The 22,209-nt window shown below is 38.6% G+C and overlaps 1 protein-coding gene across 1 annotated transcript in view; it reads left to right on the forward strand.

Annotated features, from left to right (window-relative positions):
- Positions 1-22,209, forward strand: part of EFCAB5 (EF-hand calcium binding domain 5) — a 114,639-nt gene that overhangs the window by 9,698 nt on the left and 82,732 nt on the right. The window contains exons 2-4 of the mRNA XM_060290160.1: positions 7,478-7,527; positions 7,920-7,982; positions 8,957-9,041. Of these exons, the coding sequence (XP_060146143.1) occupies positions 7,478-7,527; positions 7,920-7,982; positions 8,957-9,041 (198 nt within the window). The remainder of the gene's footprint in view (positions 1-7,477; positions 7,528-7,919; positions 7,983-8,956; positions 9,042-22,209) is intronic.

The raw sequence follows: 22,209 nt of genomic DNA on the forward strand, positions 1-22,209 counted from the left end.
TTAATAGTAAAAGACTGCATCACAAAACCTTCAGAAGGAAAGGAGAATATTTCGTCAACCATTTGTTTTATGTGTGGCAGTTTTTCCTTTATTTGATTTTATTTTTCATTTTTTAATTTTTATTGGAGTATAGTTCATTTACAATGTTGTGTTAGTTTCAGGTGTACAGCACAGTGAATCAGTTATACATATACCTATATCCACTCTTTTTTTTTAGATTCTTTTCCCATGTAGGCCATTACAGAATATTGAGTGGAGTTCTCTGTGCTATACAGCAGGTTCTTATTAGTTATCAGTTTTATAAATAGTAGTGTGTATATGTCAATCCCAATCTCCCAATTTATCCCTCCCCATCCCCATTCCCTGGTAACCATAAGTTTGTTTTCTACATCTGTGACTCTACTTCTGTTTTGTAAACAAGTTCATTTGTACGCTTTTTTTTAGATTCCACATATAAGTGATATCATATGATATTTGTCTTTCTGTGTCTGACTTACTCCACTCAGTATGACAATCTCTAGGTCCATCCATGTTGCTGCAAATGGCATTACTTTGTTCTTTTTTATAGCTGAGTAATATTCCATTGTATATATGTAGCACATCTTCTTTATCCATTCCTCTGTTGATGGACATTTAGTTGCTTCCTCATCCTGGCTATCGTAAATAGTGCTGCAATAAACACTGGGGTGCATGTATCTTTTTGAATTATTATTTCCTCCAGGTATATGCCCAGGAGTGGGATTGCTGGGATATGTGGTATGTGTGGCAGTTTTAAGTTAGCTTTTAAAATCAGTACTTTTTTTTTGTGGTACGCGGGCCTCTCACTGTTGTGGCCTCTCCCATCTCGGAGCACAGGCTCTGGACGCGCAGGCTCAGCGGCCATGGCTCATGGGCCCAGCCGCTTCGCGGCATGTGGGATCTTCCCGGACCGGGGCACGAACCCGTGTCCCCTGCGTCGGCAGGCAGACCCTCAACCACTGCGCCACCTGGGAAGCCCTAAAATCAGTACTTTTTTATGGAAACAACTTGACCAAAAATCTGTCACAGAATTTTGAGACCCATTGAAACAAAGTTTAATGAGAAAATAAAAAGACCTGATTTGAGTTAACGAATCTACTATAAGTAAGAGGTGGTTGTGGTGAGTCTTGAGGAAAATGGGCATCCTCTTGCAAGGCAGTTGCCCCAGATGATATTATTACAAAATTTTCAATTAAGAGGATATTCTTCACAAATACAAGAGGACAAACTGCTTTCACTGTCAAAAAAGGCTCAAAGTGACTCAGAAGTTTGAGATTATCAGTCTCCTAGTCCAACTAAATGTCCCCATTCCAAATTTCAGGGTACTCCTTCCCAATCAATCCCTCAATTTTGACATGAATAACTTGGCTGGAATTTGAATTCAATTAATATTGTAATTCTGCAACCCATAATTCTTGATTAATTGACTCTTTTATCATTAAATGATGACTTCCTTTGTCTCTTATTATAGTTTTTGGCTTAAAGTCTATTTTGTCTGATGTAAGTATAGCTATCTCTGCTCTCTTTCGGTTTTCACTTGCCTGGAATATCTTTTTCCATCCCTTCACTTTGAGCCTATGTGTATCCTTAAAGCTGATGTGAGTCTCTTATAAGCAGCATATAGTTGGGTCTTGGTTTTTTATCCATCCAGCCACTCTATGCATTTAGATGGAGAATTTAATCCATTTTATTGATAGGTGAGAACTTTTATTAATCAACATCTAATTAAATGTCATCTTATTGTTTTCTGGCTGTTTTGTAATTCTTTTGTTTCTTTCTTCCTGTCTTACTGCCTTCCTTTGTGAATTGATGATTTTCTGCAGTGGTATGCTTTGATTCCATTCTCTTTATCTTTTGTGCATCTACTATAGGTTATTGCTTTGTGGTTACCATGAGGCTTACATAAAACACCTTATAGATACAATGGTTTATTTTAAACTGATGACAACTTAATTTCGATCACATACAGAAACTCTACCTTTCTATATCCTCCCCCCATCTTATATTTTTGACGCCACAGTTTACATCTTTTTATATTGGATATCCAATAGCAAATTATTGTTTGCAAAGCTATAGTTATTTTTAATACTTGTGTCCTTTAACCTTTATTCTAGAGGTAAGTGATTAACACACCACCATATTACAGTATTGGAATATTCCGAATCTGACTGTATAGTTATACTTACCAGTGTGTTTTCATGTTACTAATTAGTGTCCTTTCATTTCAGCTTGAAGAACACCTTTTAGCATTTCTTGTAAGACAATTCTGGTGGGGGTGAGCTCCCCTCAGCTTTTATTTTTCTGGGAAAGATTTTCTCTCTCTTTCATTTCTTTTTATTTATTTATTTAAATTTTTAAAAGATTTTTTTGATGTGGACCACTTTTTTTAAAGTCTTTATTGAATTTGTTACAATATTCCTTCTGTTTATGTTTTGGTTTTTTGGCCACGAGACATGTGGGATCTTAGCTCCCCGACCAGAGATCAAACCCGCACCCCCCTGCATTGGAAGGCAAAGTCCTAACCACTGGACCACCAGGGAAGTCCCTCTCTCTTTCATTTCTGAGGATAACTTTGCCAGATAGAATATTCTTGGTTGACAGGTTTTTGGGGTTTTTTTTTTTTCTTTCAGCACTTTGAATATGTCATCCTACTCTCTCCTGGCCTGTAAGGTTTCTGCTGAGAAATCCTGTGATAGTCTTATGGGGTTCCTTTGTAAGTGGCAAACTTCTTTTCTATTGCTTCTTTCAAGATTTTCTCTTTGTCTTTGATTTTGACAGTTTTATTACAATGTGTCTTGGAGAAGATCTCTTTGAGTTGAATTTGTTTGCAGACCTATGAGCTTCATGAACTTGGATGTCCAAATCTCTCTTCAGATTTGTGAAGTTCTCAGACATTATTTGGCGGGGGGGGCTGTTAAGGATTCTACATATTAATTTGTGGGGACATGGTGGAGGTTGCACATACAAACATTTAGTATATAATAAGAAGAAAGTTAATGGACCAGGAAGGAGACTTGAAGATGGAAGTATGAGATTTTCTAATCACTTGGAGAAGTTGAGACAACAGCAGTTAATTGGAGAGGTCAAACTTACACCACTGTATTTTTATGGCAGGCTGGTGGTATAGGTCAGACATTATTTTTCAAAAAGTTTTCTGCCCCTTTCTCCCCTTCCTTAGACTCTCATATTGTATAGATTGTTTCTCTTAATGGTGTCCCATAAGTCCCATAGGCTTTCTTCATTCCCCTTCAGTTTTTTCTTTTTTTCTCCACCAGCTGAATATTTTCAAATGATCTGTGTTTGAGCTTACCGATTCTTTCTTCTGCTTGGTTTAGTCTTGTCTACTGAATTATTCATTTCAGTCATTGTATTCTTCAGCTCCAAAATTTCTGTTTGGTTCTCTTTTTTTGTTTTCTCTTTGTGGAACTTATCATTTCATTCTTGTATCATTTCCCTTATTTCATTAAATTGTTTACCTGTGTTCTCTTGTAGCTCTCTGAGCATCTTTAGAACAGTTATTTTGAATTCTTTATCAAGCAATTTGTGAATCTCCACTTCCCATTACTGGAAGTTTACTGTGTTCCTTTGGTAGTGTCATGTTTCTCCGATGTTTTGTGATCCCTGTAGTTTTTGTAGGTGTCTGTGCATTTGAAGAAGCAGTTACCTCTTTCAGACTTTATGGACTGACTTTGGTATGGAAAGACTTTCATCTGCGGGCAGGCACATGCTGGAACATGCTGTGACCCTGGGTCTAGTGGTGCGGAGTGCAAAGTGTGAGGGCATGTAACATCTCCGAATGATGGGGAGGGGCGTGATGTCTTGTTGGTTTAGCAGTGGGGTTCATGACGTCAACAACCGCATAATCTTTGGTGAGAGCTGTAGGCAGTCCACAGTGGCTTCAAGGACTGTTGGAGTCTTTAACAGTACCTCCAGTCCAGTGGCTAGGGATCAGGCCAGGCAGTGGTGGTGTCCAGAGCCAGTGGTATGCACAGGCTTGGCTGCAGGGCTAGTTGTGGGGACTGGCTGCAGAGGCACAGTGGCAGGGGCTGGGGCCAATTGGGGGTGCACAAGCAGCTGCAGTGGCCCTGGCTGTCAGTGTGTCCTTGAGTGACAATGGGGCTAGCTGAAGGCACATGCTGGGCAGTGGTGGCCAGTGACGGGAGTTGAGGCTGGTGTCTTGCAGGTACACAACTTTAAGGTTAACTGCAGGTAAGCAGAGCCATGCAAGCCAGTGACAGGTGTCCACATTGAATCCAGGCCCTCCAGCAGCTATGGGGACCTTGGCTGTTGTTGTACACTTGTGGGGCCATAGGGGCTTGCTGTGGGCATGTGCACGGCTGTAGCGGCTGGTAGTGGGAGTCAGGCCAGCAGTGTGCAGGTGCACAGCTGCAGTAGTCTCCTGCCATTCTCAGCAGTTATCAGTATCTTTCACTGGCTCTTCTTTCTTAGCCCTACTTTTAAGTGTTCATCAACAAGGGTTTATTTTCAGCCTTTTTTTCCCTTCTCTTAGCTATTATTGGGTGAGCCCCACTAGCATCCTCCTACAAATGTATCTTTCTATCAATACCCAGGGGTTCAAGACTCACAAGAAATCCAGGTAAATGACATTTCTTATCCTCTATGAGTCTGAGAAATCAGAATGATGTATGATTTCTCTCATACTGAGAAACTCCTTCCTCGAGGATAATTGGCTACTCTTTCACATGTGACTGACAGTCTTACTAATGAAGATGCTATTGGAATTTCCCTGGTGGTCCAGTGGCTAAGACTCCATGCTCCCAATGCAGGGGTCCTGGGTTCGATCCCTGGTCAGGGAACTAGATCTCTCATGCCACAACTAAGAGTTCGAATGCCGCAACTAAAGATCCTGCATGCCGCAACTAAGACCCAATGCAGCCAAATAAATATTTTTTAAAATGCTATCAAGCAGGTGTCTTAAATGTAATACCTTCAAACTCAAACTCATATCATTCTTCAAACCTGTTTTTCTCTCCTTTCCTTATTTCACTTAATGGCATCATCATCCATTCAGCCTTCTAAATATTAAAAAACGCTCAGTGAGCCTTAACTACTCCTCTTTCACTCCTTAGATCTAATTATGCCCCCAGTCCTGATCATTCTATCTGTTGTAAATAGTTTGGGTTCCCTCAGAACAGACCCTGGTCCAAGGAGTTGAGTGCAAGTTTATTTGGGTGGAAACAATGGTAAGGGAGTAGGGAAGTAGACTACAGTCAGGGGCATTCATCTCAGGTGCAATATTTAAGGTACAAAATTTACCTTCATTCTATCTTTCCCCACTCTTTCACACTTCCAGTCTTTGCCGGCAGAGTCAACTTTTTAAAAACACCGATTTCATCGCATCTTGTCCTATGCTTAAAAAGCACAAAATAAAATCCAAACTCCTTGATTTATTGTGAAAAGTTACCTTTTTAGCCTCATCTTCTGCCACTTTCTATTATATAACTATGCTCTGCTATGAATGCTTCAAACACTTTTTGAACTTTTATACTCCAGCGTATAATGTTCCTTCTGCCTCAAATACTCTTTCCCCCCTCCTTTACACACACACAAAGTCTTATTAGTCACTTAAAATCTAGCTTGGAAATCTATTTTTCTGTGAAATCTTCCCTGACCTCCCTGAGAAAATTAATTGCCATTCCTCTGTGTTCCTTAATATTTTGTATGTACCTCTGCTTTTTTTTTTTATTCATTTATTTAATTTTTGGCTGCATTGGGTCTTTGCTGCTGCACGCAGGCTCTCCCCAGTTGCAGCGAGCGAGGGCCACTCCCCGTTGCAGGGAACAGGCTTCTCATTGTGGTGGCCTCTCTTGCTGCGGAGCACAGGCTCTAGGCACGCGGGCTTCAGTAGTTGTGGCACACGGGCTTCAGTATTTGTGGCTCACGGGCTCTAGAGCGCAGGCTCAGTAGTTGTGGCGCACGGGCCCAGCCGCTCCGCGGCATGTGGTATCCTCCCGGACCAGGGCCCGAACCCGTGTCGCCTGCATCGGCAGGCGGACTCTCAACTACTGCGCCACCAGGGAAGCCCCTGTACCTCTGCTTTTGCACGTACAGATGGAATTGCATCTGTTTATCCCTTTTTCCTCTCACTAAACTAGGAACTCTACAAAAGCAGATCCTATCCATCTTTTTAACCCCAAAGTCTGCCTGCATATAGAAGGCACCCAGTAAAGGTTTACTGAGTTGAATTTATCTGGGTGCATCCAAACAAAACAAATTTTAAAAGAAATGGGGGGACTTCCCTGGTGGTCCAGTGGGTAAGACTCTGCGCTCCCAGTGCAGGGGGCCTGGGTTCGATCCCTGGTGGGGGAACTAGATCCCGCATGCCTGCCGCAACTAAGAGTCTGCGGGCTGCAATGAAGATCCCACGTGCCGCAGCAAAGATCCCATGTGCTGCAACTAAGACCCGGCACAGCCTAAATAAATAAATAAAAATAAGTAGATCTTAAAAGAAATGGGAGGAAGCTTTTTAGCAATTTCAGGAGATGGACACCAGAAGCAAAAACAGCAGTCTGTGAAAATGTACAATTGGGACCTATCAAAGAAATCTATTGTGTATTATTTATTATTTATGAATTGCTTCAAAAAGGTTTTGAGGCAGGCATTTTTGTGTTGGAAGCTGTTGTCTCCAAAGGCCGTACTTTTGGTTCATTCAAGCAGAACATATGTTGATAAAAAGAAAAGTGAATACTCTAGCACATTATAAATAATACCATTTCAAATTAAGAAGTCCCTAGATTGTAACTGCCCTAGCAGCAGAGGCCATGTATATAAAATGCATTACTTTTTACATAGAACCTAGCTTAAATATACACAAAGTCTTAAATATACACAAAGTCTTACATGATTTTTGACACAACAGTGATTTTGATCATCTGTGACTGAATCTATAGTCATTTGCAATTGAAGTAGGGGATGTGGTAATTATCCATTTTTATTCCTTAGCATAAATAAATAAACCAGATAAATCTCATTCCTCTCAGAACTCCCCCCTCCAAAAATACTTTTTAGCAAGGTGATTATTCTAATGTCTGACTTTCTCACATGAATTAAATAGCAATCAAAGTTTCATTTCACCTCACTTTGTAATTTCAAAAACTAATGAGGATGATGATAATGTTTTAAAAATTCAGTTGCATTACTGTTGCTGTTTTTTTAAACACTAATGGTGATGATTACTGTGGTGACTTTTCCTGTCTCCCTGAACCCTGGCCTAGCACTAATCGAGCTTTGATCAGTAACCACAGTAATAACAGTAGTACAGTCAGAAGTTTAGCAGCTGAGAACTTATTATCATTCAGTAGAATGGTGGGATGAGGTTGGGTGGGGGGAGATTTTGATCTTCCAGAGTATTTCTGTTTGTTAATATTTTCTTTCTCTCTTTTTGTTATAAATAGTGGTCTGGTAATACTTTTCCTTACCATTTGGTGATATCTTTTAGTGGTCCAGATGAGTGAGTCGACATCTCAAGAGGAACCCAAACCTGCTCAGGTACCTGGTCTACATAGGTTTCTAACCATTTAGCCATGAGAAGATTTGAGATTCAACATTTTTGGGAAAATGGAGATGCAATATCATATTCTGTCATTGAATTATTTCTCTTTTTAGTTGAACTTTTCTGCATGAAGTTTTGACAAAAATGGGGTCAACTAATAGTTGAGTCACAGTGGCCTGCTTCCAGTTGCTTTGTATTCTTTATACCTAACAAGTCTAATACTGTTTGAGTTTGCTAATACAACTACTTTATGTGATTTTATTTGGTATGATGTTTACTCATTATGTGAATTTTTTTACATAAAAAGCTTGCTACACTAGAGTATGAAATGTTAGTTTTATTTCCGGCTCCTGTTGGATACCATTTACTAACACTATTTCCACTTCAGGAAAATGGAAAAGAAGACAAAGAAAGGAACCAGGAAGCAACCAAAGTAAAAGAGCCTATGAAGGTAGAGTTTTCATGAGTAATCAGATGTTAATGCTTGAGAGTAAACTGGAGAAATTAATTTTCTCACAAAGAAAAAAAAGGAAAAGATGTGGGTATTCAAAAAGATAAAATGGCAAATGGGAAAAAGTAAACCCATGTTGATCATTAAGCTGACTCATTTGAGTCAGTTGCAGAAAACTTCCATTGACAGGTAAATTATTTGTGAAGAGCTATTATGAATTATAAGTAAAGTTTACTTTCTAAAATCAGAACTGTTACCCTGAGTACAATAACCACCAGTTTTTAGGGGAACTTCGCTATCATTCTGAAAATGTAATCTCCATGTTAATCGTTTAAGTAACTTTGTGTTTAAATAAATAGAAGATTTCAATGAGGAAAAATATTTTATAGAAAAGGGGAGGCAAGTGAAAATAGTTATATGATTCACCATTAAGTTGACTAATGTGAGTCTTAAAGTATTCTGTTATCATCCTTTTAAAAGTACATCAGCATGAGTACAAAAAGCTATTTTGTCACCATTTATTCATAAAACTAACCTTTACTTTCTTTAATTAAGGTGAAAACGTTTTTCTTTCCACCACAAACGTGGAAGGTGATTCTAATAGTAAAAGAAACCAGCAGCAATTTCAAATGTCCTATTTCACTGTGTTGTGGTCTCAAATTATGTTTCTAGAAAGTATTATATAATTCAAGGATTCATGTACATCTGGAATAATATTCTTAGCATATTTACTACGTTAGCAATAGAAAGATGTGATGACATTCTGAGCCAATGAACTTTATCTTGTAAATGCAGTAAATAGACTGTGATTACTGCTTTGCTTCTAATATATAGCATTAAATCCTAGCAAAATTAGGGAGGAATGTTTGGTGATTTTTACAAGGGATTTGTGTGCATTCTTTAATTGGGAGAGTTGATGCAACTTTGATGAAAAGCATTTCACTTTTTAATTGGTGTTTCTTTTCTCCTTTCAGAGTTCACAGAGTATACCAGACAGTTTGGCATTAGGCATCTGCAGCAATGTGGCAGGAACAGCAGCAAATAAAGTCAAATCCCAAGGTAGAGAACTAGACTTTCTCCTATACAACAGAATGCAAAACTATTACTAAATTTTAGTTGGGGATGGGTTCCTCAAGATTTTGCCTTTTAAAGATATAATCCCAGGGATATTTTAAATGCGGTTTGGGAAATAGTTTACAATATATTCCCGTCATCTTCTATTGATACTTAGAGGCAAGTTTATAACCATTCATCTTGTGCTTAAAGAGAAAATTTAGCTAAGAGAGCTGACTGACACATAGCAGACAACCCATTAATACAAAAATAAAATGAAGAACCCTAGTGATTCAACCTGCCTGCTGTTTTTCTATTTCTTCTTTTTACCTCTGTACTTGACAACACATTTATTCTATTTGACTTCCAGCCCAATCCTTAACCCAAATCCCACATAATTATGCAGGTTGAAAATTTATATGATCAAAAGGCAACAAATAACTGGGCAAGACATTCATCCCTTTCACTACAGTTCTTCTAATTTTAGATACTTAGTGAAATCCTGTATGACAGAAAATTTTCACAATATTTAAAATTTAACAATTTCAACTTATATTTTAGTTAATTGAAATTCTTTTCAATTTGGTTTACAACTATTGAGTGTTTAGTATGTGCTAGGCTGAACTATAATAATAATTTTTTAAAATAAATTTATTTATTTTATTTATTTATTTTTGGCTGCATTGGGTCTTCATCGCTACGTGCGGGCTTTCTCTAGCTGCGGTGAGTGGGGGTTACTCTTCGTTGCGACAGGCGGGCTTTTCATTGTGGTGGCTTCTCTTGTTGCTGAGCACGGGCTCTAGGCGCGCGGACTTCAGTAGTTGTGGCACGTGGGCTCAGTAGTTGTGGTTCGCAGGCTCTAGAGCGTAGGCTCAGTAGTTGTGGCGCACGGGCTTAGTTGCTCCGCTGCGTGTGGGATCTTCCCGGACCAGGGCTCAAACCCATGTCCCCTGCATTGGCAGGCGGATTCTTAGCCACTGTGCCACCAGGGAAGTCCCAACAATAATTTTTAAAGCATTTTCTAAACTATAAATTGCTATATAGATGGTAGTTATAACTTGTAGTTGCTTACTTTTCTCCAAAGTGTTTTTCTGTCTTTTAAACCAATTATAAGTATTATTTACTATTCCTTCTTATTAGTAATTATATAATACATACACATTAAGAACCAAACTTTTCAGCATTTATTTTGCCTTTATTATAAACTTAGTACTGTTTTCACAGCTTCACTAACTTTTAAAAAGTTTCTTGGCAAGTCCCTCCCTACCTGCCCCCTACCACCAGTTTCTTTCTTTCTTTTTTTTTTTTTTGCATTTGTCAACATTTTTTTCTTTTTACATCTTTCTTGGAGTATAATTGCTTTACAATGTTGTGTTAGTTTCTGCTGTATAACAAAGTGAATCAGCTATACATATGCATATATCCCCATATCCCCTCCCTTTTGAACCTCCCTCCCACCCTCCCTATCCCACCCCTCTAGGTGGTCACAAAACACAGAGCTGATCTCCCTGTCCTATGCAGCTGCTTCCCACTAGCTATCTGTTTTACATTTGGTAGTGTATATATGACAATGCTACTCTCTCACTTCGTCCCAGCTTCCCCTCCCCGCCCCGTGTCCTCAAGTCCATTCTCTACGTCTGCGTGTTTATTCCTGTCCTGCCACTAGGTTCATCAGAACCATTTTTTTTAGAGTCTATATATATATGTGTTAGCATATGGTATTTGTTTTTCTCTTTCTGACTTACTTTACTCTGTATGACAGACTCTAGGTCCATCCACCTCACTACAAATAACTCAATTTCGTTTCTTTTTATGGCTGAGTATTCCACTGTATGTACCACCAGTTTCTTGATTTTACTTCCTCCTCACTCCCACCCTTCACCATCACCCCATAAATACACTTTGCCTTTACCATACTCACTTGAGCCAGGTTTATAAATGAACTCTTGCGTTTTAAACATGCCAAACAGAATCACGATCTAGGTAATTTGCTATAAATTTAATTAGGTGTTCACTTTAATCAGTTTATGGCCATATTTGCACCTACAAATCTTCACACATATATTCCAACATGTAATTTATTGCCTCTCTAGAAAACATATCAATCAAGAGTTTATGGTCTTTTCTGTTCTTATACTTTCAATTTGTTATCACTTTTCAATGTATGGTAGAGGGAAATGTGTTTTGTTTGTTTAAGTCTGTTCATCCCAGTTTATGATATATACTGAAAACATTGCAGTTGCTTGTTGCGATATCAAATGCAATGCAATGTACTTATTTATTCAGTGATCAGTCACTATTAATCCTAACATTTCTAAATCACCCTTTGTAAATACATGTGTGTGTGTGTGTGTGTGTGTGTGTGTGTGTGTGTAAGAAGTGGGAAGAGGAACTGTTATTTTAGTCTCAGCATGTCAAAGGATGTATCTTTATCCTTGTTATATACTTGTCAAAATTAAAAGGATGTTATCTTGCCAGGCAGCTCCCAGAATACACTCAAATACATATCTTTGCATAGAAAATATTGTGGTTAAACGTACCATGGGGGGCTTCCCTGGTTGCGCAGTGGTTGAGAGTCCACCTGCCGATGCAGGGGACACGGATTTGTGCCCCGGTCCGGGAAAATCCCACATGCCGCGGAGCGGCTGGGTCCGTGAGCCATGGCCGCTGAGCCTGCGCGTCCGGAGCCTGTGCTCCGCAACGGGAGAGGCCACAGCAGTGAGAAGCCCACGTACCGCAAAAAAACAAAACAAAACAAAACAAAAACGTACCATGGGAATTCCTTATTTCTTTCCCTGGTCATTGTATTTTTTAGGCTATGAGCTTAACTTGTGTTTTGAGAAATCTTATTTCTTTTTTATTAATTTGCTCAGCTTTATTCTTATTACACAGCCCTAAGTTTAAAAACGTTTTGTAGGAAAATGCCTTTTCCTATAGTTATTGAATTTTAATTACAATAGTGTTTAATAGTGCTTCTTTTCTTCCTCCTTTCGTAGTAGTTATTCTACATTATGTACAAATGGTAAGAAATTCTGGTAAGACCAAGACAGCTGAGTTTCAAACAGGACCTGTGTTTAAAGGGAACATCACACATCTGTTAAGTAGCCTTGCTGCGTCAATTTTCACCAGTTTAATCAGCAGCCAGTCCCTGTAATGTTATATGCCTTCTGTGAAGAAATAGTCTGTTAAAGCTTATTATAATGTGGGTTATAATTCATTCCTATTTATGTCCTTAAATAGGGTTGTACTGAGGCCATGCCCAGCAGTGAGCCATGCACTAAGTGCAGGAAATGATAAAAGTCACTTATAAGATTGGACCTTTCAAAATATGAATAAGGAATTCTTTTGTGTTCCTACTTATTTAGTTGAAAGCATTTGTGCCCATATTGCCTGAATAGGACTTTGTATGTTAGAAGGTGGATTGATACAGGGGTGAAGGTGTGCATATTGGGAAAGAATGTGAAAGGCTCTTAATTCCGCAAGAGTTTAGGAAGACAATCCTGAAAAAGAATTTCAGTGCTTAGCATAGTGCCTGGCACTATGACATCAATAATTATTTATTGAGTGAATATATAAATGAATCTATCTATCTGTAAAAGATTTAGGAATGTCCAAGCATAGACCTGCTAAAAAACCCAGTACCCATTTGAAATTATATTCAATTAAACCTCTTAATTTTCCCTTGGGGCAGTGCTGTAATTTATGAATTCAGAGATCACCCAATCAAAAGACAGCTACAGATAGGCTTGTTCAGAATTCTGATTTACTGACCCTGCTATTGCTGTGCCTCCTTTTCTTTTCTTGATTTTATGGCTCTAAGACAGAAGTGTTTGACCAGAGCTGTAACCAAACACACATCTACTTCCATTCTGTATGTCGGTGGGGACAATGCAAGCACGAGGATTATTGCTTAGCAACCTATAATAGCCAAGCACACTAGACGAGCACTAGCAGGCTGCAGCAAAGATAAGACAATGCCCCAGTTCATGTGTGAGTTTACTAATGAGCCATGCAGATGGCTAGATATTAAGTTGCTATAAATCTGTAGCACTCCCCTTAAAGCAGGAGGAGGAATATCTGCCTTGGGTTATGCTAGAGAGGTTAAAAGCAAAGAGAGTACATTAGAACCTGCAGACTTTAAAAAAAAATTGGTCTCTATCACACTTATTTAAAATAGAAGTAAAAGTATTGTATATTAATGAGCATTGTGACAAAACAGAATGGAAACACTACCCGCCCACCCCCCAAAAAAAGAGGTTAACTTGTTTACAAATCCAACTGAGAGGTAACGAAGAGCATTATACTACCCTCCTCATTTCCCCCATATATGAATAAGCCAAGAGGAAATCAAAACTTGGGAGAGATATTCATAAATACTATCCAATATTGGACTTAAGACATTCTTTAAATGAAATGTTGGCTTTTCAAGTGTTTTAAAAAATAAACCACTTAATATTTTTCCTGGTTAGAAAGATGGACACTATGTAGGTAGAATTTTTTTTTAATATCTTTATTAGAGTATAATTGCTTTACAATGCTGTCTCAGTTTCTGCTTTATAACAAAGTGACTCAGTTATACATATGTCCCCATATCTCTTCCCTCTTTCATCTCCCTCCCTCCCACCCTCCCTATCCCACCTCTCTAGGTGGTCACAAAGCACGGAGCTGATCTCCCTGTGCTATGTGGCTACTTCCCACCAGCTATCTGTTTTACATTTGGTAGTGTATATATGTCCATACCACTCTCTCACTTTGTCCCAGCTTAACCTTCCCTGTCCCCGTTTCCTCAAGTCCATTCTCTAGTAGGTCTGCATCTTTATTCCCATCTTGCCCCTAGGTTCTTCTGACCATTTTCTTTCTTTTTTTTTTTTTTTTTAGATTCCATATATATGTGTTAGCATATGGTATTTGTTTTTCTCTTTCTGATTTACTTCACTCTGTATGACAGTCTCTAGGTCCATCCACCTCACTACAAATAACTCAGTTTCGTTCCTTTTTATGGCTGAGTAATATTCCACTGTATATATGTGCCACATCTTCTTTATCCATTCATCTGTTGATGGACACTTAGGTTGCTTCCATCTCCTGGCTATTGTAAATAGAGCTGCAATGAACATTGTGGTACATGACTCTTTTTGAATTATGGTTTCCTCAGGGTATATGCCCAGTAGTGGGAGTGCTGGATCATATGGTAGTTCTATTTTTAGTTTGTTAAGGAACCTCCATACTGTTCTCCATAGTGGCTGTATCAATTTACATTCCCACCAACAGTGCAAGAGTGTTCCCTTTTCTCCACACCCTCTCCAGCATTTATTGTTTGTAGATTTTTTGATGATGGCCATACTGACCAGTGTGAGATGATATTTCATTGTAGTTTTGATTTGCATTTCTCTAATGATTAATGATGTTGAACGTTCTTTCATGTGTTTGTTGGCAATCTGTATATCTTCTTTGGAGAAATGTCTATTTAGGTCTTCTGCCCATTTTTGTATTGGGTTGTTTGTTTTTTTGATATTGAGCTGCATGAGTTACTTGTATGTTTTGGAGATTAATCCTTTGTCAGTTGCTTCATTTGCAAATATTTCCTCCCATTCTGAGGGTTGTCTTTTCGTCTTGTTTATGGTTTCCTTTTCTGTGCAAAAGCTTTTACCTTTCATTAGGTCCCATTTGTTTATTTTTGTTTTTATTTCCATTTCTCTAGGAGGTGGGTCAAAAAGGATCTTGCTGTGATTTATGTCATAGAGTGTTCTGCCTATGTTTTCCTCTAAGAGTTTGATGGTGTCTGGCCTTACATTTAGGTCTTTAATCCATTTTGAGTTTATTTTTGTGTAGGGTGTTAGGGAGTGTTCTAATTTCATTCTTTTACATGTAGCTGTCCAGTTTTCCCAGCACCACTTATTGAAGAGGCTGTCTTTTCTCCACTGTATATTCTTGCCTCCTTTATCAAAGATAAGGTGACCATATGTGTGTGGGTTTATCTCTGGGCTTTCTATCCTGTTCCATTGATCTATATTTCTGTTTTTGTGCCAGTACCATATTGTCTTGATTACTGTAGCTTTGTAGTATAGTCTGAAGTCAGGGAGCGTGATTCCTCCAGCTCCGTTTTTCTTTCTCAAGATTACCTTGGCTATTCGGGGTCTTTTGTGTTTCCATACAAATTGTGAAATTTTTTGTTCTAGTTCTGTGAAAAATGTCAGTGGTAGTTTGATAGAGATTGCATTGAATCTGTAGATTGCTTTGGGTAGTAGAGTCATTTTCACAATGTTGATTCTTCCAATCCAAGAACATGGTATATCTCTCTCCATCTATTTGTATCATCTTTAATTTCTTTCCTCAGTGTCTTATAATTTTCTTCATACAGGTCTTTTGTCTCCTTAGGTAGGTTTATTCCTAGATATTTTATTCTTTTTGTTGCAGTGGTAAATGGGAGTGTTTTCTTAATTTCACTTTCAGACTTTTCATCTTTAGTGAATAGGAATGCAAGAGATTTCTGTGCATTCATTTTGTATCCTACTACTTTACCAAATTCATTGATTAGCTCTAGTAGTTTTCTGGTAGCATCTTTAGGATTCTTTATGTATAGTATCGTGTCATGTGCAAACAGTGACAGCTTTACTTCTTCTTTTCCGATTTGGATTCCTTTTATTTCTTTTTCTTCTCTGATTGCTGTGGCTAAAACTTCCAAAACTATGTTGAATAAGGGTGGTGAGAGTGGGCAACCTTGTCTTGTTTCTGATCTTAGTGGAAATGGTTTCAGTTTTTCACCATTGAGGATGATGTTGGCTGTGGGTTTGTCCTATATGGCCTTTGTGAGGAAAGTTCCGTCTATGCCTACTTTCTGGAGGGATTTTATCATAAATGGGTGTTGAATTTTGTCAAAAGCTTTCTCTGCATCTATTGAGATGATCATATGGTTTTTCTCCTTCAATCTGTTAATATGGTGTATCATGTTGATTGATTTGCGTATATTGAAGAATTCTTGCATTCCTGGGATAAACCCCACTTGATCATAATGTATGATCCTTTTAATGTGCTGTTGGATTCTGTTTGGTAGTATTTTATTGAGGATTTTTGCATCTATGTTCATCAGTGATATTGGCCTGTGGTTTTCTTTCTTTGTGACATCTTTGTCTGGTTTTGGTATCAGGGTGATAGTGGCCTCGTAGAATGAGTTTGGGAGTGTTCCTCCCTCTGCTATATTTTGGAAGAGTTTGAGAAGGATGGGTGTTAACTCTTCTCTAAATGTTTGATAGAATTCGCCTGTGAAACCATCTGGTCCTGGGCTTTTGTCTGTTGGAAGATTTTTGATCACAGTTTCAATTTCAGTACTGGTGATTGGTCTGTTCATAGTTTCTATTTCTTCCTGGTTCAGTCTCGGAAGGTTGTGCATTTCTAAGAATTTGTCTATTTCTTCCAGGTTGTGCATTTTATTGGCATAGAGTTGCTTGTAGTAATCTCTCATGATCCTTTGTATTTCTGCAGTGTCAGTTGTTACTTCTTTTTTATTTCTAATTCTACTGATTTGAGTCTTGTCCCTTTTTTTCTTGATAAGTCTGGCTAATGGTTTATCAATTTTGTTTATCTTCTCAAAGAACCAGCTTTTAGTTTTATTGATCTTTGCTATCGTTTCCTTCATTTCTTTTTCATTTATTTCTGATCTAATCTTTATGATTTCTTTCCTTCTGCTAACTTTGGGGTTTTTTTTTTGTTCTTCTTTCTCTATTTGCTTTAGATGTAAGGTTAGGTTGTTTATTTGAGATGTTTCTTAAGTTTCTTATTTGTTTCTTAAGGTAGGCTTGTATAAAACTTCCCTCTTAGAACTGCTTTTGCTGCATCCCATAGGTTTTGGGTCATTGTGTTTTCATTGTCATTTGTTTCTAGGTATTTTTTGATTTCCTCTTTGATTTCTTCAGTGATCTCTTGGTTATTAAGTAGTGTGTTGTTTAGCCTCCATGTGTTTGTATTTCTTACAGATTTTTTCCTGTAATTGATATCTAGTCTCATAGAGTTGTGGTTGGAAAAGATATTTGATGCGATTTCAATTTTCTTAAATTTACCAAGGCTTGCTTTGTGACCCAAGATATGATCTATCCTGGAGAATGTTCCATGAGCACTTGAGAAGAATGTGTATTCTGCTGTTTTTGGATGGAATATCCTATAAATATCAATTAAGTCCATCTTGTTTAATGTATCATTTAAAGCTTGTGTTTCCTTATTTACTTTCATTTTGGATGATCTGTCCATTGGTGAAAGTGGGGTGTTAAAGTCCCCTACTATAATTGTATTACTGTTGATTTCCCCTTTTATGGCTGTTAGTATTTGCCTTATGTATTGAGGTGCTCCTATGTTGGGTGCATAAATATTTACAATTGTTATATCTTCTTCTTGGATTGATCCCTTGATCATGATGTAGTGTCCTTCTTTGTCTCTTGTAATAGTCTTTGTTTTAAAGTCTATTTTGTCTGATATGAGAATTGCTACGCGTGCTTTCTTTTGATTTCCATTTGCATGGAGTATCTTTTTTCATCCCCTCACTTTCAGTCTGTATGTGTCCCTAGGTCTGAAGTGGGTCTCTTGTAGACAGCATATATACGGGTCTTGTTTTTGTATCCATTCAGCCAGTCTATGTCTTTTGGAGGGAGCATTTAATCCATTTACATTTAAGGTAATTATCGATATGTATGTTCCTATTACCATTTTCTTAATTGTTTTGGGATTATTACTGTAGGTCTTTTCCTTCTCTTGTGTTTCCTGCCTAGAGAACTTCCTTTAGCATTTGTTGTAAAGCTGGTTTGATGGTGCTGAATTCTCTTAGCTTTTGCTTGTCTGTAAAAGCTTTTAATTTCTCCATCAAATCTGAATGAGATCCTTGCTGGGTAGAGTAATCTTGGTTGTAGGTTTTTCTCTTTCATCGCTTTAAATATGTCCTGTCACTCCCTTCTGGCTTGCAGAGTTTCTGCTGAAAGATCAGCTGTTAACCTCATGGGGATTCCCTTATGTGTTACTTGTTGTTTTTCCCTTGCTGCTTTTAATATTTGTTCTTTGTATTTAATTTTTGATAGTTTGATTAATATGTGTCTTGGCGTGTTTCTCCTTGGATTTATCCTGTATGCTCTCTGTGCTTCCTGGACTTAACTATTTCCTTTCCCATATTAGGGAAGTTTTCAACTATAATCTCTTCAAATATTTTCTCAGTCCCTTTCTTTTTCCCTTATTCTTCTGGGACCCCTATAATGCGAATGTTGGTGCGTTTAATGTTGTCCCAGAGGTCTCTGAGACTGTCCTCAGTTCTTTTCATTCTTTCTCCTTTATTCTGCTCTGCAGTAGTTATTTCCACTATTTTATCTTCCAGGTCACTTATCCGTTCTTCTGCCTCAGTTATTCTGCTATTGATCCCTTCTAGAGAATTTTTAATTTCATTTATTGTGTTGTTCATCTCTGTTTACAGTTTGCTCTTTAGTTCTTCTAGGTCTTTGTTAAACGTTTCTTGTATTTTCTCCATTCTATTTCCAAGATTTTGGATCATCTTTACTATCATTATTCTGAATTCTTTTTCAGGTAAACTGCCTATTTCCTCTCCATTTGTTAGGTCTGGTGGGTTTTTGCTTTCCTCCTTCATCCGCTGTGTGTTTCTCTGTCTTCTCATTTTGCTTATCTTACTGTGTTTGGGGTCTCCTTTTTGCAGGCTGCAGGTTCGGAGTTTCCATTGTTTTTGGTGTCTGTCCCCAGTGGCTAAGGTTGGTTCAGTGGGTTGTGTAGGCTTCCTGGTGGAGGGGACTAGTGCCTGTGTTCTGGTGGATGAGGCCGGATCTTGTCTTTCTGGTGGGCAGGTCCACATCTGTTGGTGTGTTTTGGGGTGTCTGTGGCCTTATTATGATTTTAGGCAGCCTTTCTGCTAATGGGTGGGGTTGTGTTCCTGTCTTGCTAGTTGTTTGGCATAGGGTGTCCTGCACTGTAGCTTGCTGGTCGTTGAGTGGAGCTGGGTCTTGGCGTTGAGATGGAGATCTCTGGGAGATTTTCGCCGTTTTATATTACGTGGAGCTGGGAGGTCTCTTGTGGACCAGTGTCCTGAACTTGGCTCTCCCACCTCAGTAGCACAGCCCTGATGCCTGGCTGGAGCACCAAGAGCCTGTCCTCCACACGGCTCAGAATAAAAGAGAGAAAAAAAAAAAAAAGAAAGAAAGAAGAAGATAAAATAAAATAAAGTAAAATAAAATAAAGTTATTAAAATAAAAATTTAAAAATAATTATTAAGAAAAAAATTTTTAAGTAAAAACAAAAAACGGACAGACAGAACCCTAGGACAAATGGTAAAAGCAAAGCTATACAGACAAAATCACACACAGAAGCATACTCATACACACTCACAAAAAGCGAAAAAGGGGAAATATATATATATATATATATCATTGCTCCCAAAGTCCACCTCCTCAATTTGGGATGATTCCTTTTCTATTCAGGTACTCCACAGATGCAGGGTACATCAAGTTGATTGTGGAGATTTAATCCGCTGCTCCTGAGGCTGTTGGGAGAGATTTCCCTTTCTCTTCTTTGTTTGCACAGCTCCCGGGGTTCAGCTTTGGATTTGGACCCACCTCTGTGTGTAGGTCGCCTGAGACCGTCTGTTCCCGCTCAGACAGGAAGGGGTTAAAGGTGCAGCTGCTTCGGGGACTCTGGCTCACTCAGGCTGGGGGGAGGGAGGGGTGCAGATGCGGGGCCAGCCTACGGCGGGAGAGGCCGACGTGACGTTGCACCAGCCTGAGGCGCACTGTGCGTTCTCCCGGGGAAGTTGTCCCTGGATCAAGGGACCCTGGCAGTGGCGGGCTGCACAGGCTTTCAGGAGGGACGGTGTGGATAGTGACCTGTGCTTGCACACAGGCTTCTTGGTGTCTGCAGCAGCAGCCTTAGCGTCCCATGCCCGTCTCTGGGGTCCGCGCTGATAGCCGCGGCTCGCGCCCGTCTCTGGAGCTCTTTTAAGCGGCGCTCTTAATCCCCTCTCCTCGTGCACCAGGAAACAAAGAGGCAATAAAAAGTCTCTTGTCTCTTCTGCAGCTCCAGACTTTTTCCCGGACTCCCTCCCGGCTAGCTGTGGCGCAGTAACCCCCTTCAGGCTGTGTTCACGCAGCCAACCCCAGTCCTCTCCCTGGGATCTAAGCTCCGAAGCCCGAGCCTCAGCTCCCAGCCCCCATCCATCCCCACAGGCGAGCAGACAAGCCTCTGGTCTGGTGAGTGCTGGTCGGCACCGATCCTCTGTGCGGGAATCTCTCAGCTTTGCCCTCCACACCCCTGTTGCTGCGCTCTCCTCTGTGGCTCCGAAGCTCCCCCGCTCCGCCACCAGAAGTCTCCACCCGCGAAGGGGCTTCCTGGTGTGTGGAAACCTTTCCTCCTTCACAGCTCCCTCCCACTCATGCAGGTCCCGTCCCTATTCTTTGTCTCTGTTTTTTCTTTTTTCTTTTACCCTACCCAGGTACGTGGGGAGTTTCTTGCCTTTTGGGAGGTCTGAGGTCTTCTGCCAGCGTTCAGTAGGGGTTCTGTAGGAGTTGTTCCACATGTAGATGTATTTCTGATGTATTTGTGGAGAGGAAGGTGATCTCCGCGTCTTACTCTTCCGCCATCTTGAAGTTCCACCTGTAGGTAGAATTTAAAAGTATTCTTCAGAGTACTCTCAATAAAGCTAAGAAAGAAATTTTAATAAATAAAAAGAATTTTAAAATATTTATGGATAGCCTCCCCCAAAATGAGAATGAATAAATACATTGCAATGCAGTCATATAATGAAATATTATGGAGCAGTGAAAAACGAACACACTGGAGCTGCAGTTATCAATATAGATGAATTTCATAAACGTAATATTAAGTATTTAAAAGGTCACAGAATACACATATGAAATAATTTTTATAAAAATTAAAAACAAGAACAATATTATATTGCTTATATATAATATATGCAAATGCAGAAAAATGATAAACATGAAATTCAGAATAGTGTTTCTATCAAAGTAGGGGTATTTGAGAGGTTTTAATATACAGGTAATTTTTTTCTTAAGCTAAGAGTAGATATATGGCTACTTATATCATCATTATATTTACAAGTCTCAAATATTTCATAATATGTAAGATTTATAAAAACACTGCTCTAAGTTGAGGAGGTTCTGGTCTCTTACCCTTTTATTGCACTAGTACTATTTATTGAGAGTTATTAATGATTGAAGCATGGCTCAATAACTACTTTCTGGTTATGTTAAAAACAGTGAGTATGGGGACTTCCCTGGCCGCCCAGTGGTTAGGACTTCGCCTTCCAATGCAGAGCTAAGATCCCAAATGCCTCGTGGCCAAAAAACCAAAACGAAAAACAGAAGCAGTATTGTAACAAATTCAATAAAGACTTTAAAAGTGATCCACATTAAAAAAAAAATCTTTAAAAAAATAATGAGTATCAAAATAATTTACATATCTATTTCTTCTTTTCTCCTGAATCCACGAAGTAATAGAGGCAAAGAACTTTAACAGTGTGTGGCCCTAATCCTATTGTGGTTCAGTTTGACATTAATATTTTTTCAGTGGAGAGAAGCAAATTGACTAGTAGATAATATTTGAAAGACCTGGAACTACTTCATCTCCATGGCCATATCAGAAAAAACCTTAAGATTCTTACTAAGTTTTTCATTCCAATCACCTCAGCAATCGTGGCTGTAGAAAAAAACATCTGATAGCTTATTGATCAGAGCCTGAACTAGCTAGGTCCTGGGAACCTAATTATATTTCTATTATATATTAACAACAAACAATTAGAAAATGAAAATTTTAAAATACAATTTTAATGGCATAAAAAGCACTAAATATCTCAAAATAAATCTAACCAAAAATGAACAAAACCTGTACATTGAAACTATAAAACATTGTTAAAAGAAATTAAAGAAGACCTAAATAAATGAAAAAGTATACCTTATTCATGAAGTAGAAGACTTAATATTGTTAAGAAAGTAGTGCTCCCTCGATTGACCTCTAGATTCAGTGTAATTCTAGCAAAAATTTGTGCAGGGTTCTGTATATGTGTCTGGGTGTATATAAAATAATTTGATTCTAAAATTTATGTAGAAATGCAAAAGACCTAGAAAAGCCAAGGAAATCTTGAAGAACAACAAAGCTGGGGGATTTATATTACTAAATATCA

Source organism: Globicephala melas, chromosome 20 (genome assembly GCF_963455315.2).
Source record: "Globicephala melas chromosome 20, mGloMel1.2, whole genome shotgun sequence".
NCBI classification, from domain to species: Eukaryota; Metazoa; Chordata; class Mammalia; order Artiodactyla; family Delphinidae; genus Globicephala; species Globicephala melas.